Raw genomic sequence first — 18,851 nt, 5'->3', positions numbered from 1 at the left:
TCTCTCTCTCTCTCTCTGTGTCTGTCTCTGTTTGTCTCTGTCTGTCTGTCTCTCTCTCTCTCCCCACCTCGCAGACTTGGCCCCATCAAGGCTGGTCTCACGTGTCTTCTCTCGCCGACGCTGTTCATCCCGAAGGTACCCCCTGGATCCTGCTGAGGCTGGACCCTGGCAGGTCCCCCCCACTTTGACCTTTCCTCTTGAAGCTTCCCACTTACATTCCAAAGTATTCATTGGGTCCACAAGAACAGCATGCCTTTAACAAACGCCCCCAACATGAGTTTGGGCAAACTCCGGGAGATAGTGAAGGACACGGAAGCCTGGCATGCCGTAGTTCATGGGGTCACAAACATTGGACACGACTCAGCGACTGATCAACCTGTAATATGAGCCTTGTTATCTCTGTCTACTTGGTAAACATTTATTTATCAAAGCCCAGCTCAGAGATCATCTTCTTCTCTAGGAAGCCTTCCTTGGCACCCTACCCTCAAAAGGGTAATCACGCCTTTCTGTATGCTGTTTCTCTTCCCTGTACAGCTCTATCCTGCTGCCCTCATCACATTACAATTGTTTCCAACTCTGTTTTCTTATTAACCTTTGGCTTCTTTTAGGTGAGCGAAGAACACTGTGAGGATTTAATAAAAGCTGAAAAAGAGGGTATTTCTCAATGATCCACACACTTAAATAGTTGCAGAAAAAAATACTAAAAGAATTAATATTCTGAAAGTATATGGCATTGAACTCAGATACTTTACCTGTAAGATCCTTTTCTCGAAATTGTATAATTGGTAGAACCATTGTGTCTGCCAACTGTTTAGCCAGCTCTGTATGGAGAACATTAAGCTGAAAGAAAGAGAAATCTATTGAAGAAAATTATACCTACTATTTCTGACACTGTCTTATTTCACCAAGCAATCACACCGAACACTTCCATGTGGTTAAAGAGCTCAGTTAGACTTCTTAGCAAATAAATTACCCTTCATAAAGCAGTAAATGACATAGGCTAAGAGGTATTAAAAACTAAAGGCAAGGTTCTAACTGACCAGAGCACCATTTAAGTTTGCTAAAGGAATTTCTGAGCCCATGGTTATTGTTTGTTTACTGTGCAAATTCTGGCTCTGTGTTCTCGATTTGAGCCACATGAAGCTAGAGAAGGAGAAGAGTTCTGATGTGTGGGCAGTAAGGTTAGCACTTTGCCAGGCCTCTGTGCGCATGTGCTCTCTCAGACGGGGCTGAGGTCATACCTTAAAGACTGGCCCACTGGGAACCTACCTACCCGCAAGTGTAGGCACTGGGGACCTGGGAATTTCTCTGGAGAGAGAAAGCTCCCTGTGGAGACAACCCAGCCAGATTGCAGACCTTTCCAGGAGCAAGAAGGCTATATTCAGATATGCTCCTCCTCACCAGATAATTTTGTGAGATAATTTTAACAGCTCTTTATTCTTTCCTCCCTTCCATCTCAAGGCCTTACTAAATCTTGTCTTTGTAAAAGATCTGCTGCTGCTGCTAAGTCGCTTCAGTTGTGTCCGACTCTGTGCGACCCCACAGACAGCAGCCCACCAGGCTCCCCCGTCCCTGGGATTCTCCAGGCAAGAACAGTGGAGTGGGTTGCCATTTCCTTCTCCAGTGCATGAAAGGGAAAAGTGAAAGTGAAGCCGCTCAGTCCTGTCCGACTCTTAGCGACCCCATGGACTGCAGCCCACCAGGCTCCTCCGTCCATGGGGTTTTCCAGGCAAGAGTGCTGGAGTGGGGTGCCATTGCCTTCTCCGGTAAAAGGTCTAGGGGAAATAAAAATCATCGCCACCAGCACTAGCTCTTTAGAGCACCTCATGTGCCACTGTGTGTGCCAGCTTTCTGTGCTTTTACATCACTTAACTTCCCATCTACTCTGTCAGGTGGGTATTATTTATTATCCTCAGTTTTATAGGTGGGCAAATAAATCTCAATCTAGAGAGCAGATAAGTGGAACAGCTAGGATGTTAATCCCTGGCTACTGGGATCTAAAATTCATGCTCTTCTCAAAACAATGCCTAGGATACAGAGTTTGTCTTTCACGCTCACAAAGTGGCCAAAACATTAAACGTGTGGTAGTTGGTAATGAACACAGTGGAAGGCTCAGACTTCCAGATACTATGAGGATGCTCTGGGATTCCTGTTGGGTGTATAAGGAGCAATCACCCAGCGACTGTTTTTTGGGGTAAATGTTAGGCGAAGTTTCTTTCAGCAGTGATCAAAGTCACACGCCCGCATCCCCCTTTTGCACATAGATCTCCCAACAGATCTGGTCCTTCAAAGTCGGGCTTGCAGGGGCTGCTCTGATAAGATTAAAAACTGGCCTAAGGTCAACCATCTGTCAGGCAAGGGAGCAGCTGGCCAAACAGTCAATGTTCCCCTTATCTTTCAATCAAGCCGAAGAATGGCAGTTGTTTTCTTTTCTACCTGTGGGGGAACACATGAAGACAGCCATGCCAAAAAATGCATTAGGACAGAATGTGTTAACTACTTTTCCTGAATAACTGCAATCAGAAGTGTACCTTTTTTGTTTTAACTAACAGTTAATTAGGTGAATTCAATGAATTGGCTCTGCATCGAATGCTCTAATTATTTAATCTTTATAACAGCTTGGCTAAGTGGACTATCCTGCTTCTGTCATTTACAGATGAAGAAAACCAAAACACAGAGAGGTTAAATGGTTTTCTTTCCAACGGTCATATACCTCAGGAATGGCAAATTTCCGAATTATTCATTTTCTTCCTAATTTCTTCTTAAGGATCAAGGGATCTGTGTTGCCAACTCTTTCCTTTGGGGCTTTGGGAGGTAAGGGATAATCACTTCCAAACACACCACCTCTGCTGAGAAGTGTGCAAAGAGCACAAACCACCTCTTGGCACGTCAGTATCATCACACAGAAAATGGGCATCCCAGCATATCCCTTGCATGACTCTTTAGAGGATAAAACAATAACGTGAATAAGTAACACTCAGAGCAGGGGCCTGACACACACTGGGCAATGGAATCAATAATGTCAAAACTTTCCTGTCTCAGATGCACTAAAAATAAGTCATCTAGAAACCTTGCTTTTGGTGAAATCATCCAGGATAAAAATCTCTATATGCCTATAACATCAAAGATCTGAATCCAACACATCCTATTAAATTTAAGTGACACAAATCTCTACTTTTAGTTAGATTTTTCAATTTCTGAGTCAAATTATTTCTTTTGAAAAATTGTCAACCTGATATAGACCCAGGTAGAGAAAACTACCTTGAAAGTTACGCTCCACTTCCCACCGGAGTTAACTGCTTTTACTGGCTTAAGTCTTGACATCAAGAGGCTTGTGTGAAAAGTCACAGTGCTAAGCTTCCAGGAGGCTATGATACTGCCTATAAAAATCACACTTCCAAGCTTCCATCCTTTCGAAATGATCACTCCCCACTGAAAGAATCATCACTGGCCAATAAGTTCATGAAAAGATGCTCAACATCACTAACTGTTAGAGAGATGCAAATGAAAACTACAATGAGGTATAATAAATGCTGGACAGGTTGTGGAGAAAAGAGAAAGCTCCTATACTGTTGGTGGGAATGTAAACCAAAGCAGCTACTATGGAAATCATATGGTAACACTTATATATGGAATTTTAAATATGATACAAATGAGCTTATTTACAAAACAGAATCAGACTCACAGACATAGAAAGCAAAGTTAAAGTTATCAAAGAGGAAAAGGTGTGGAAGAATAAGTTAGGAGTTTGAAATTAGCAGATATAAACTACTACATATAAAATAAACAACAAGGTCCTACTATGGAATCACAACTATATTCACTATTGTGTAAGAAACTATAATGGAAAGGAAGATGAAAGAAAAAATATATATCTCAATCACTTTGCTGCATACCAGAAACTAACACTGAAAAAATCAACTATGTTTCAATAAAAATCAATTCATTAAATTAAAAAAAAAATCATCATTCCTCCCCAGGAAAATATAGTCATGAGTAAAGATCTTAAAGTAGAAATCCTAATTTAGGATTTCTAATCCTAATCCACATTTCCTTAGCAACTCTCTTTTGGTCAAGAAAACATAACTTCAGTGAGTGGACTACTGCTTCTCCCCCTGGGTTATTCATTTACTGTTAATTAAGAAAAATTCTTCTCACCTTCAACAAAATTACTTGTTCAGTTCAGTTCAGTTCAGTCACTCAGTCGTGTCTGACTCTTTGCAACCCCATGAACCGCAGCACACCAGGCCTCCCTGTCCATCACCAACTCCTGGAGTCCACCCAAACCCATGTCCAGTGAGTCGATGATGCCATCCAACCATCTCATCCTCTGTCGTCCCTTTCTCCTCCCGCCCTCAGTCTTTCCCAGCATCAGAGTCTTTTCAAATGAGTCAGCTCTTCGCATCAGGTGGCCAAAGTATTGGAGTTTCAGCTTCAACATCAGTCCTTCCAGTGAACACCCAGGACTGATCTCCTTTAGGATGGACTGGCTGGATCTCCTTGAAGTCCAAGGGACTCTCAAGAGTCTTCTCCAACACCACAGTTCAAAAGCATCAATTCTTCGGCGCTCAGCTTTCTTTACAGTCCAACTCTCACATCCATACATGACCACTGGAAAAACCATAGCCTTGACTAGACGGACCTTTGTTGGCAAAGTAATGTCTCTGCTTTTTAATGTGCTGTCTAGGTTGGTCATAACTTTTCTTCCAAGGAGTAAGCATCTTTTAATTTCATGGCTGCAATCACCATCTGCAGTGATTTTGGAGCCCAGAAAAATAAAGTCAGCCACTGTTTCCACTGTTTCCCCATCTATTTGCCATGAAGTGATGGGACCAGATGCCATGTTGTTAGTTTTCTGAATGTTGAGCTTTAAGCCAACTTTTTCACTCTCCTCTTTCACTTTCATCAAGAGGCTCTTTAGCCTCACTTGCTGCTCTTCTCTAATTCCATTTTCCATTCATCTTCCTCCTCTTCTGGACTAGACACGCATCCATATTATTATACAAAGAGCCCCAGCAGTGGAACAGAGGACAAAGCTCACTACCAACTAGACAGTTTGTATCTACATCCCTAGTGCCTCGAACTGCATCTGCTAAATAGCAGGTGGTCAGTATTTGTTGACTGAATATCGACTTGGTGAACTGAATGAACAAAACAATTGGCACAAATTTATGTGACTGTTAGTTTCTCATTTTATAAACTGAAGACAGTGTCACCTTCACATCAATGGTTGCCCAGTGAAATGGCACCTGTACACTGTCTTGTTTGCTTATCCTCTGAAGATATTCTATTGTAAGTACTACAAACGCCTTGAAAAATGAAGTCGTTTATGCTCATCTAATTTGGCAGAGGGTGCTGCCCAGCACCAGTAGCACCTGAGCTCTTAAGTCTTTTACAATTAGGATTTAGGCACTTTTCCTATACCAATACCTGCTTTTCACAAATATTCCAAATATATTATACAATAGAGCCATAAGAACAGTGGTCAGAATCTCTCTATAGTGGGTTGACTCACGCTCCCTGCAAGGTTATGTCTATACCATATGAATTTTAGGGAAAAGGATCTTTGCAGATACAATAAAGGATCTCAAAATAAGATCTGGGTTATCTAGGTGGGCCCTCAATCCACTGACAAGTGTTCTAGTAAGAAGCTAAGACACAGAGATGAAGAAAACATGCTGGTAAGGCAGGGAGAGAAGGCCACGTGAAGTCAGGGGTAGAGACTGGAGTGATGCTGCTGCAAGTCAAGGAACACCCAGAGTCACCAGAAGGTGGGAGAAGCAAGGACAGATTCTCCCCTGGATGCTCCAGAGGGAACGTGGTCCTGCCAACAACTTGGTTTCATACTTGTGGCCTCCAGAACTGTGAGAGAATACATTTCCATTGTTTTAGGCCACCTATGTGTAACTTTATTATAGCAGCCCCGAGACACTAATTCTTCCTCCTTAGGAAACTGAATTCTTAGAAGTCTTAAATCTTTCAGTCTATTGCTTATATGTACCAAAGGCCCTCCCCTCAAGCCAAAATCAAACATAACCACACACAACCTCATTTATGAAATGAGCCTTGGAAGATAAAGTTGAGATACCTTCTCAGATATTTAAGTAGATATCTAAAAATAAAAAGTAAGCCGAAATAAAGATGAAAGAAAGTTCAAAAAAAGAATCAAATAAAAATTTGCTATGTATACCTATGGCTGATTCATGTTGACGTTTGGCAGAAACCAACACAATTCTGTAAAACCTTTATCCTTCAATCAAAAAAAAAAAAAAAAAATTTGCCATGTTGCTATCTTACCTCATCCACCACTTTGGAAAAATAGTGGAGTGTAGAAATTACCTCTTCATCGCCTTTGCCAAGAGCAAAATTCTAAGACCAAAGAAAAAAAGTGCAAGGTGTTAGCTGAATGCCAGGGAATTCCACACTATAGCATCATCCCGCAAGACACTGCCCTCCACATGGACTTCCTCTCTTCCCAAGAGCACATGATGTCAGAGTGTCTGACTGCAGAGAACCAGAGCTCTCCCTTGGTCTGCCCCAGCCACGCTGTCAACTGCCCTTCCCAGGCTATCCCGCTGGTGGTCATCACCCCCTGTCTCGATATAATGGTATCTTTCAGTTTATTGCCTGAAATTCTTAGTGCTAATGCATCTGTAGTCCCTCAAAAAATATGAACCCTCAGGGCAGTTGATTACTTTTGTAAACTAATTTTAAGCATACATAAGAATATATCATAAAGACTTTGGGATAATCATCAGTTAGAACTTATCAGTGGATAGGAAAAGGCAAGAAAAAAAAAAATGGAACTGGCCTATGGAAAGAAACAAAGGAAAGAAGGAAGGTCTCTAAAGGATGCCCCTAGAAAATTCCTTTATAAGAACTCTACCTAGGACTCTCAAGACATTTGCCACATATATATCAGTTACCTGCTTTTCATATGCCAGCAGTTGCTTAGAAAGCTGTTGAGTAGCCAGGCACATTTCATTCTGTAGAGAAAAGAGAAAAGTAATTAAGATTTGTCCAGTGCACACACACTGAAAATAATGCCACCTTAGAAAATCCCTTAAACATAATATGTATCTATGAAATAATAAAATACTTTGTTAATAAATTATTTGAAATACAAGACCAAAACAAAAATTACAAAAAAAAAAAGCTTTTCTCATACCCACCATTTATAAATCAGTGCTCCTTCTGGTCATTCAGTCAGTAAACAAATGTAGTAAAACCATTAAAATGTGCCAAACATCCAACCAAGGTGTGGTCCCTGCCCTCACAGGGTTTGTTGGGGAAGAAGACATTAAAAACTAGTTACAAGCATGATGAGACCCACAGAGGAAAGACTGGGTGCATTAGGAGGCTCTGACTGGAGGAGCTGGATGGTCTCTAATGAAGAGATGTTTTAAGCAGACAGACCCCTGGAGAAAGACCAGGAACTGGCCACAGGGATGAGCTTTCCAGGAGGGATGGGTGTGTAGAAAAGCACCCAGCATGTTTGAAAAGCTATAAAGCGGGGTGTAGCTGGTGCTTTGGAGAAGGCAATGGCACCCCACTCCAGTACTCTTGCCTGGAAAATCTCATGGACGGAGGAGCCTGGTAGGCTGCAGTCCATGGGGTCATGAAGAGTCAGACACAACTGAGCAGCTTCACTTTCACTTTCACTTATTGGAGAAGGAAATGGTAACCCACTCCAGTGTTCTTGCCAGAATCCCAGGGACGGGGGAGCCTGGTGGGCTGCCGTCTGTGGGGTCGCACAGAGTCGGACACGACTGAAGCGACTTAGCAGCAGCTGGAGCTTGGGGTACAGGGTGTGGAAGTGAGACAAGACTGGCAAGGCAGGCAGAGGGAGGGCATGCAGGACTCTGCGGCCCAGCTGTAAGCAGCATCACGACAGGACACATAGTCGGATTCTACCAAAACCACGGCACTAGGTCAGTGCTATCCATGGGTTATCACTGTGTTACCAGTGACGGACGGTAACTCAGAAGCACAGCTGCAATGCCTGGAAGGGCCCTTTCATACTGTTTTCACTGGCAGACATGGTCCACTTTCACCTTGTTGTATTTCTCCCTCTAATCTCTGGCTACACAGCAGCTGTCTACCACTATCCTCCCACCATCAACACATCTGGCCTAGGAAATGTGTCTTACATTTCTATAGCTCAGTTAAGGCTTCTCTCTAGGTTTGGGGTATACTCCTAAGAGAGGAACAGTGCCAGATGAGGGGAGGGTACTGGCCAGCCTTGACCTTCACTGCTGTTCTAATTCTCCTGGGTTTCTGTGCCTTAGGGGTGAAGGCCTGAGTTCTGCCAGGGCTTGTTTTATTTTTCATGGGCCTCCTTTGCAAGATCCATTAGAACCCAATCCTGTGGCTTTTTTGGCCTTCTTTGCAGATAACTGGTCAACCTGTTCCCCAATTTCCTTCATCTGTCCCAAGAAACAGCCATCAGTAGACCCTGAAACATGGTATGCTCTCTTCTCCCCCATAACAGAGTTAGGCAAACATAATGAAAACTCCTAGCTTTGGCATCCTACCGGGGTGCCACCACTTTGAAAACAAACTGGAGCTGGCAGTCAGGTAGCTAAGAGGGAGGCAAGGAACACACCCAGAAGCACTGCGTCCTGGATCTAGACAGGGATGGGCAACTGTTCTTGGCACAGAGAAGCGCCCACAAGTCGTGATGAATGGAGGAACAGAGAGGGTTAGAAGAGTCACCTAAATTTCAAGTTTTTAAACAATACCTGGGATCACAGCATAAGGGCAAAAATACTTCCTCATCGTATAAGGCAGCATCACAAACAAGGGGGGAACAGACTACAGAGTGGACAGGGATGATGCAGTCAGCCAGGAGACAGTCTGCTGACCATCTTCAGCAGTGCTGTTCTGACGATCAGGGCGCAGGGAAACAAGGTCTGAGCCCATTCACTGAGCTGCTACTCTGCGGTATCAGAAAACCCCCGACTCCTCTTCTCTGAGTTCATGACAGTGGGTCTGAGATGGATCTGTTCAAGTCACCCCAGACAGCACAATGGAGACTATGATTTGCAGATCCACAGAATCATCCTAACCATAGCAGTGAACATCTACAGAGCACTTAATTCAAGCCAGATACCACACTAAGTGCATTCTTGGCATTGTGTCATTTCATTCTGACAACCCTGTAAGGCAAGTTCTAACTATTAACTTGATTTTACAGAAGAAGAGACATTAGGCCATCTGCCCAAGGTCACATAGCTAGTTAGCAGCAGGGCTGGGATATGAGTTCAGGTCTGTCTGAGTCTAAAACCCATGCTCTTAAACACTATTCTCTAAGATCCTAAGTCCTGCTAAGAGAAAAGATCTGAGAAGACCACTACTTTGGGCTAGAGATGACACACTTTTCCTATAAAAGGCCAGATAGCAATTATTTTTGACTTATTGGACAGATGGTCTCTGCCATGACACAAAAGCAGCCATAAATAATTCATGGGCAAATGAGTGTGGCTTTGTTTCCAATAAAACTTTATTTACAAAAATAAGAGGCCAGTCCAAGGGTCATTAAGTGCTGGTCCTGTTTAGACAGTAAATGTCTCACAAGACTGTCCTCTGCCTCACCTCCCTCAGGAGGCTCTCCATGAAGCTACAACCCTTCTAGAGTCAGGAACAGATTCTGCTCTTCTAGTCCATTCTTCTCTTTATTTTAGCTAAGTCTAAAATATTACTGCCCCATATCTGCCTCCTTAGAGACCAATCAACATGATAACCACAGTCCTTGCTTTCATAACAAGCAAGGGCCACAGGCTGCTTGAATCCTTCTCTACCTCAGAAGGTCCTGGCAAGCACCCTCACATGTGGTGGAGATAGCTGCCAGGGAGCCGCCGGCCCCCGACTGTGCCCAGGCCTGCGGGGGAGGGGGGTGCACAGCTCCAGAGGCTCGGGGAGACGGGACGGAGCCAGCAACGCACACGGCCACTTCCAGAACTCCTGTGCACACTGGCCTCTGCCAGGCCTCTACCAGAAGTCATTTCTGAAAATACTGCGCGTCTCAGATGTGTGTGATTCCAGGGAGCAAGACTGTTCCACGAGCGTGACTCCACCAAGGACAAAAACAATACATGCTGCAAAATGGCCTGTCACCTGCCCTGAAAGGAAATGAAACTCCCCTGTACAGAGCACACAATATGAAGTCTTTTTAAACTGGACCAACTTTAATCTTAACTCATACTTAGTCTATTGTACACAAAGGTTTCATGAAACGCTTTACCAACATCAATTAATTAATCCACACCCTGTGAGGTAAGCCTGCCTAATTATCTCTGCAATAAGACCTGTAAAACTGGAACTTGTGTGAAGAGTAAATATTAGCAGTAACAATAATAAAAGTAGCTGCTAATATTTACTGAGTCTCTTCTAGGTACCTGAATTGCTGTTACGCATTGTTTATATATAATCACATTTAATCCTTATAAGGCACTTACAATGTAGAGAATATTCTTACTCTCATACAAATGAGGAGAAAGGTTCTGTAACTATACAATTAGTACCCGGGACGGCAACAACTCAACTCAGATCTGTCAGACTCAAAATTTAAAGTGCAAGTTTTTAACAATATATTGGGTTGGCCAAAAAGTTCATTTATAAAACCCAAATGAACTTTTTGGCCAACCCAATACTATTCCTATCCAAATTCCAAAACTGTACTTAGTTGTACTCTGTAGGCAGGTCTCATAGGGCCTATAAATATCAGCAGAAATTCTCTATTTTTCTAGCTGTAGTTCAGCAAAAGCAGTGGTCTAAAATGCAGACTCTATGAATAATGGAGTTCTGGGAGTAGCGTCCTTCAGCACTCTGGAATAGATCTCTGGTTACTATCTACCCTATCAGATGTGTCATAAGAATCCTTAAGAGAGAACCTGATGAAGGGCTTACTGACAGAATGTTCTATTTTAAACAGCGCTTCGCAAGGCTGGTGTGGAGCAGAAAGACCACTGGTGGACAAACCCAGAAGGAAAACGGAGACTTGGACAAAGGACAGTTCACCTCACGGTGGCAGGGAGCACTCCCCAAGTGCAACCGTCACCTGAAGCGACCTGAAGGCCCGGGCAGGGGAGGAGCGGCCAGGGCGGGGGCGGAGGAAGTCCACTGGTCACCGTCACAGCGAGGCTCTGCTTTCATCTCCACCACACATGTGGCCAGAAGCGCCGCCTGAAGTCAAGTGGTTGAGAGTCTCATTCATCACAGCACTACCCCCAAGCTGACGGGATCGGGAGCCCTGGCTGGAGCGCAGCAAGGAGAAAGGTTAGAGAGCCCTGACGGGGGCAGGCCCTGAGGCGTACCCGCCGAGGACTCCACTCTGCAGGCACCAGGGAAGCCCTGAGGAACCTGGGCAAGAGAATAACAAGGTCAGATGTGAGCAGAATTTCCTAAGTGGCTGGTGTTGCAAAAGAAACCTTGAAGGGACAAAGAGGATGACATGAGGGTCAGGAGACCATTTGAAGCTGAGTGAGACAGAGAAAAGGCTGAAGCCAAGCCAGAAAGTAGAGAAGGTAGCAGAGATCTGCCTGGTATCGCCCAGGCAAAAACATCAGGCTTGAATGAGTGGGGGAGGAGGAGGAGTCCAAGATGGCTGGACCCTAGACTGGCTGACCCACGATGGCAGGGTCCCAAGCTCCGGTGCTGATGGCAGGGCACAGGTCTGGGAGGGACAATCAAGCACACATGGGGGTACGTGCCATTCTAGTCAGTCCTTCACTTAACACCTAGTTATCAAATGGTGAGTGAGGCCAGGCAAGGTGCTGGGCACTGGAGACAAAGAAAATCTGCTCTCAGAGCTCACAGTGCACAGAGGCAAAAAAACCCCCACACACTGTCTCTCAGAGCTCTGACCAACAAGAGAGCAGGGTATCTGGGTGCTTCGGTCAGAAGGGAGAAAAGGAACAAAGGAAAGGCGTCAGATACCGCGGGTCTGAAGTCAGTCTTAAAAGTCATCTGCTGGGAAGGCCATTTGCCAGGACAAAGGGCCCATGGGGGCTCCTGGCTGCAGGAATGGCACAGCGAAGTCTCGAGATGTGTGGAGGGCCTGGCGCACTGGCCTAGCTGAAGACGAAACTAGAGGAGTAGGCTGAGGCTCAGCTCACAAAGGGCTTTGCGTGCCTTACTGAGGGGTTTCATCTCTGCTGTGTGGTTACAGGGAGCCACAGAAGCATCTGAAGACAGGGAGGGAGGGAGGGAAGGTTTGGATGTGGTAGCTTGAGGGTAAAGAATGGACCAAAAAGCAAAAGACAATCCTCTGACTAAAGGGAAACTACTTAGGACCATGCTGCAGTAGCCCAGGTAAGAGCAGAAAACTCACTCTCCACAGTGACAAGAGGCAAAAGTCATTTGTAATAAGGACCTAAAGATGAGGGCTAGAAATAGATTCTGAAATGGCCAGGCTGTGCTACAGTGACCTTGCCCAGCAAGCTAGTAGAGACTAACCAGAGAAGGGTTCCTATGGAATTAGACTTAAGCGGTAGGCAGCAAAGGGTGCCAGGACAAGAAAGCAATCAAGAGTGGTGGGCAGAGACTCGGGAGAGACACTGTCACAGGGAGCGAAGATAGTTGTGCAGGGGCTGCTGGTACCAGCGTCAGGGGCTGCCCGGGAGGGAGGGCGGACAGGGGCTGGGAACCAGGCACCAAACGGCCTGTGCAGCCAGCGGGGGACGGGATCTAGAATGAGGAGCAAACATCAACGATGCAGTGAGGAGTGAGAACGCAGCTACACTGCTCCTTCAGGAAAGTCAAGATCAGAGCACCAAGTTCTACTTAACCCAACCAGTGGACCCAGCGTACAGTGCTATCGTAACTATGATTATTCTAATGCTTAGAAGGTGGTTACTTTAACGGTGAGCACTTCCTGCCAAGGACTGATCTTATACTTTACAGGTATTAGCTCCATTAACCCTCACAACAACCTATGAGGTGGTTATTAATATTAATATGACCTCTGTTTAACTGATAAGGAAACTCAGGCAATCAAGTGACCTGCTCAAGGTCACCCAGCAAGTGGCCAAGGCTGGAACTCAGAGCTGATACAGCTAAGGTCACACACTTAACCTTGTACCTAAGGAATGAGCCTGCCCCAGAATAATCTCTACCAATCTGAAAGCCTTCAATGCTGGCATGAGGGAAGGTGTAGACTCCATATGCAAACCCAGTGCAAAGACCCAGGTCTTTGAGGTTGCTTCCGGAAACATTCAGGGCTCTCCACTCCGGTACCTCACCTTGTACCTGTACCTTGGGCTACACACATTCCTCTGTCCGGGTCACATGAACCTCAGTGTGACTGTTTTGAGAGCTGTTAAAATGCACTGATTGAAACCATTATGAATAAATCCAATTAAACAAGGGAGTTTCCCCGGGACACAAAAAGGAGCTAGCTCCCACCTTTAACACACAACAAAGCTGCTAGGGTGCTAAGCAGGGTTGTTCCATGATGACAAGGATGACTGCTGAAGACTCCCACTTCCCTAGCCTCGGCTGCCACGTCCAGAGACCAGTATGTCAAGAGGGGCGGTGCACAGTGAGAGTGCAGTCAAGCTTCAGAGTCAAAGACCTGAGTTCAAACTCTGATCCCGCCTCTCATCGGCTGTGTGATCACAGGCAAGCTGCGTGACCTCTCTCAGTTTCCCTGCTGTAAACACCTACTATAGTAACACCTCTCTATTGTGGAAGCTAAATGAGATCATACACAAGAGGTGTCTCACCACGTGTGTGGTAGATTTATATGTCTCATACTATTTTTATTATTAAAATACACAGTTCTTATCCTCTATGCCTCCCAAATCCTTCTTTCTCCCCCATTAAGGCTCACACTCCTGGATGCCCACCACTGTTTCCCAAGAGGAACACTGACTTATTTAGCTTGATGTCTATCTATCTATCTATATATATATATCATCATTTATAAAGAAAAGTATTTTCCTTTTTATAATAACAAATGTATGCATATCTTGCAAAGTATTTTACTCCTATCCCCTCCTGCTGTCTAAGCCCAATTTGAAAAGATACGACTCCCAACTGCAGTGTGCACTTTTACATTTTAGAATCAGGAGTTCTGCACTCCAAAAGGTCTGTTTAAGTACAGCTGCAAAGGGACCTTCCTGGTGGTCCAGTGGTTAAGACTCTACCTCCCAATGCAAGGGGTATGGGTTCGATCCCTGTTTGGGGAATTAAGATCCCATATGCTGCAGGGAGTGTTTTAAACTTGTAAAAAAAAATTTAAATAAAAAAGGAACAGCTGCAAAGATGAGACCATGTTTAAGCAAGCCAGTTTTGCTGAAGGAAAGGCAAAGAGCCTGAACCATGGTTCTCACATCAAAAAATTCCATCCAAAATGTAATTAAAAAAAAAAACAAACAGAACAAATGAAAAAAATCCATCCAGACTGAAGGCACCAATTACAGAGACTTGTCATCTGTTGGAGGAGAAAGACAGGTTCTAGGAGATGCCAGGTTTCACTAACACTGCTGGGAACATCATTTGACTTCCCCCTGTTTCTTCAGTACAGTGTCTGAGGGGAGAAGGTACCTTACCAAAGTAAACTTGCCAGATCCCTAATAAATCCATTTTTCAAAGATTTTTAGAAATCTTAACCTTTCTAGGAAAGAAACAAAAGTAAGGCAGATATACAAAATCAAAACAAATATACGAAATATATCAAATGCAAAACTTGGGCAGATTTTTACTGAATATGTATACACGTGCATATATTTAAACACTATGTAAGTTTTAAACTTACTTAGTCAATAGTTTCAAAGACAGAAGAGATTTCTAAGTATGTAAACCACCTCTGCTGCAGGAGACGAGTTCTTTCATCCAGATGACCCACAGTGGCGTGCTCTGCTCCTGCGTGTGCAAAGGCATGTCTAACACTTAGGAAACCACATGCGATCCAGGGACTGCTAAAATGCTGAAAACAGCTTAGAGCCCATAGCTTCATTCTACTGCTTAAGACAAATGAAATTACAGATTTTCCCCAAACCAGCCAATATCAGCAAAACTGCTCACAGAACTTTCCTCTAGTTTTTTTTTCACTCTTCCTCTTTCTAAAACTAAGGCCCAAATGGCCAAGTTCAGTGTATCAGAATCTAGAAAATTACCATGTGGCTTGACTTAAAATATCTTTTATGAACATTTATAATTTATTAACAGCATTAACCTGGTTTTAAAAATGTAATAATGAAAAACATCTTGCTAAGCACCTGTATTTTAAAATGAAATTACAAAACTCTATTAATATAATTTAATAGGTCTAGGTGTAAACTATTTAAGGAAGAATGTTAAATAAAACCAAGAAAACATAACCTAAGGGCAAACGCTGAATGAAAATATTGGTAGCTCTTTCTCTTTCTCCCTCCCTCTCTCTCTTTCTGTTTCTTCCCAACCACATACATGGATGTAAACAAATGGATCAAAGAGGAGTTTAAAAAGTTTTCTTTTTAATTTAATTAAAAAGAAACAAAACATGTTCAAATAAACCTGAAAAACAAGTAGCCCTGACCCAACTAGCCCTGACCTCAGCCAATCCGAGTGCCTCTGGATGCTGCCAGAATCCGTCACTGAGCTGGCAGCCTTAGCCAGACGTTCCTGCTAAGCTTCTGCCACAGGAAACGCCGAGGCAGAAGGAAGGGTTTCTGCCAGCACAAGAGCCCATGTGATGATCATGTGGTGTGAACTGAAAACTGGTTACAGTCTCTTGGAATGCAAGACCCACTTAATTTTGGAAAAATGCAGTTTTCTGGGCTCAGAAGAAACAAAACACATAAAAGAGTGTCTGGACATCTCCAAGTAAATGATTCTGACAGACATGGAGAAGCAGAGCAGAGACTCTTGGGAGTGGCAGTCGTAGTCCCTTAAGTCTTAGGACTCTTAAACCTTAAACAGGAGACCAGTCATTTGACAACAATATTCAAATTCCTGAAGAGCAAGCAAATTTCAGTACAACCTCAGTAAAAAAACTTTCTATTCTCTTAAATTTTGAATATTCAGGAAAAAAAAAACAATGTAATAGAACTAAATAGGGTTTTTAAAAAACTGACAAAGTGGGTCTCCCAGTTTCTGAGTGCTTTACCTAAACAAACAAGCAAAGCCACAAATAAGTGTGTGATTCTTTTGGTTATTAAAATTAGTTCCAATTAGTAAGTAACACTTTTGTAACACAGTAGTTTGCAAATCTCTTATCTCCAGCCTGAACTCTGGATCTGAACTTTCCACATGATCTCTTTCCCCCCTTTGGTGTCTCATGGACACCTCAGCCTTTCAAGAATCAAGACTGGCGTCTCTGCCATTCCTGTCACAGTCACACACACACCCCCACACACATCCTGCTGCTCTTCCTGTGTTCTCCCAACTATGCACCCTGTCGTTCAAGTCAGAGACCTGGGCATCACTCTTGATTCCCTCTTCACTGACCTGACCCCCTCACATTCAGTCAAGCACCAATCTACCTCTTCCTACTGCCACTGCCGCTGCCCTAGCTCAGGCTACCACCCTTATGTTCAGTAGTTAAGAGTCTGGGCTTTGGCTTCAGGCTGACTTGCTCTACCACGTATTAACAGGGTGGACTTGGGAAGTCATTCATCACCAGAATCCTTAAATCTCCTGACCTAGAAAATGAAGAAAACAGTAAAACACTCACCTCACAGAGTTGTGAGTGAATGTAAATGAAATGATTACAGGTAGAAGCTTCTGAAACTGCGCCTGGAACTTAAGAAGTAGTCAATAAATCTCCACTGTCACAATCCTCCTGCTTCTGGGTGTCCAGCACAATTGCTCCGGGTTAGGTGCCCTTTCTCGCCCAGCACGTCTACACTCTTCGGTAACTGTTTTGCCTTCCAACCCAGCTGTAAGCGCCCTAATGGCAAGGACTGAGTCTTTCCCCATATATGATATGAACGAATGAAACAATGACAGTAAGTTATTATACATGAAGAGTAAGTATGTAATAATAAATGACTACACATGATTACTAACATATACTATTATACACTGAATGTGGTATTTATTTAGAGATCATAGGTGAGAAAAAGACAGATTTAAGTCAGCAAGGAATTAATAACGAAATCGGTTGCCGTAATATTTTGATGTGTAATGTAACAAATTTTAAGTAACTCTCAAGTTTTATCCTCCTAGAAAGTAACATACATAGGCAATTCTTAATCTTAAAAAGATTCACTTTTGCTACTCAGCAGTTTATTTTCCAAGGTTTTGCAAGACAAAGATACTTGTTCCTCAAAACAAAGAACCACCCAACTGTTCTAGAACTGTGACTCAAGTCTTTTCAGAGGAAGCACTTGAAAAAAACATCTCTATGCGCCTGCACTGACATCTAAGACTGACCATTTATGAGAAAGAAAAGAGCCATGCCTCAGAATATGAACCCACTCATTCACAGGTAGGAAGAGGAGACTCAAATGTTTCCCTTTGGGACTGCATTTTTTTAAAATTAAAAAGCAGTGATGTGGTACCTTTCTACTGGTTCTACTAGTTACAGGAAAATTACCCTCTTTCTTAGGCTATGAAAGCAAACTGTCCTTAGTTTTTTGAGGTGAAGAGAAGAGAAAAACAATTGTGATTTTATTTCAAAAATTTAAAAGGGGGTGTTCTGACTCAAATCTCTCGACCTCCTGAGAGAAGTTCAAGATTAGGGCAGAGGGCTCCTACTCTGTCCCTTCCAGCTGAGTGGGCAGGAGGATACCTGGGCTCCATAGACGCGCTGCATCGCCTGGAGCAGCTGGTTGGTATAATCCGTGAGAGTGCCGGCATCTTCCTCAAACACACTAAGTAAAGAGCGAGTCTGGAAGAAAAGAGGACAATGTTATTTCTAAGTGGGAAAGTTACAAAGAAGTAAAACAAATACGCAGACACACACAGAAATGGGGAGGGAAGATGCCTATTCTCTGTTTTTTTTTATTCCTAATACTGACACAAGTTGATTCCTGGAGCTTTAATTTAGAATTCCTTTTCTAATCCTTTAGACTACAGTGCAAGGGCAAACTGAATACAGTTCGATTATTGGGAACAGAGAAGGAAAGCCAGTTTCTAAAGGGTTAAGACTCAAGGACTATTATCTGTCTTGACTTTAGCCTCTACCTAAGCACCAGTAAAGTTCATTCAATAGAGCAGTGTTAGAAAGGGCGGCCTCTCCCTTCAAGCCTGTAAACTGAGTTTACTGTCAGTCCTGTCTGTGTGCCTGGGGCGCGGTCACCCAGCACTGCATCATCACAGCAGTTAACCACCTGTCTGGTTTTCTGCAATCTTGAGTGTCTTGCGGGAGTGTGTCATTGCTTCCGCTTAAGACACTACAGTCAATCTCCATGTCTTTCATCACATTCTAGTCAACCAAGTTTTTAAACTCATGGCCAGGAAACTTCGTGTACTGTGGGCATGCCAGCAGAAGTTCTGGGCACAAAACTCAAATAGAAACTTAGGAACGCTAGCTCCATTCCTTTGGGAAGACTACTCAGTGTTTCAAGAACAGATGACCAATGTCTTAGATGAAAGGTATTTCCTATCATTTTCATGCAGAGTGCCTGATCTGCTGAGCACTAAGAAAATATTTATATATTGGAAGATGTCTAAAGAAGTATCACGGCATCACATAAGAGACCATGTCTGTTCAAGGGACTACTGTTAATGTGTCCAGCACAATGGGAAACATTAGTGACAATGGGATCTCTATTTCAGAAAACAACCCACGAGGCACAGAACAGAGAGTAAACTACAGAAATGTCTTTAATAAGGTGATACCAGGGCAGCTTACAAAGAACAATCCATTAAGGTGCACAGTTTCCCTGCAAATGAATTTCAATTCCTTCTTTCTTTTTCTAACT

The 18,851-nt window shown here is 43.5% G+C and overlaps 1 protein-coding gene across 3 annotated transcripts in view; it reads right to left on the bottom strand.

Moving 5' to 3' along the window:
• APPL2 (adaptor protein, phosphotyrosine interacting with PH domain and leucine zipper 2) overlaps positions 1-18,851 on the bottom strand; it is a 53,270-nt gene that overhangs the window by 27,199 nt on the left and 7,220 nt on the right. For all 3 annotated transcript variants that reach the window (XR_002314588.2, XM_020897911.2, XM_020897910.2), the window contains exons 2-5: positions 17,717-17,815; positions 6,927-6,986; positions 6,298-6,369; positions 753-840 (exon numbers count right to left, since the gene is read on the bottom strand). Coding sequence is in view for 2 of the 3 variants with exons in the window: in XM_020897911.2 (XP_020753570.2) it covers positions 753-840; positions 6,298-6,369; positions 6,927-6,986; positions 17,717-17,815 (319 nt within the window). In the remaining variant the exon portion in view is untranslated. The remainder of the gene's footprint in view (positions 1-752; positions 841-6,297; positions 6,370-6,926; positions 6,987-17,716; positions 17,816-18,851) is intronic.

The sequence above is a fragment of the Odocoileus virginianus genome, chromosome 23, assembly GCF_023699985.2.
Source record: "Odocoileus virginianus isolate 20LAN1187 ecotype Illinois chromosome 23, Ovbor_1.2, whole genome shotgun sequence".
NCBI classification, from domain to species: Eukaryota; Metazoa; Chordata; class Mammalia; order Artiodactyla; family Cervidae; genus Odocoileus; species Odocoileus virginianus.
Note: the sequence above shows the minus strand (reverse complement) of the source record. Positions and strands in the feature narration are given on the sequence as shown.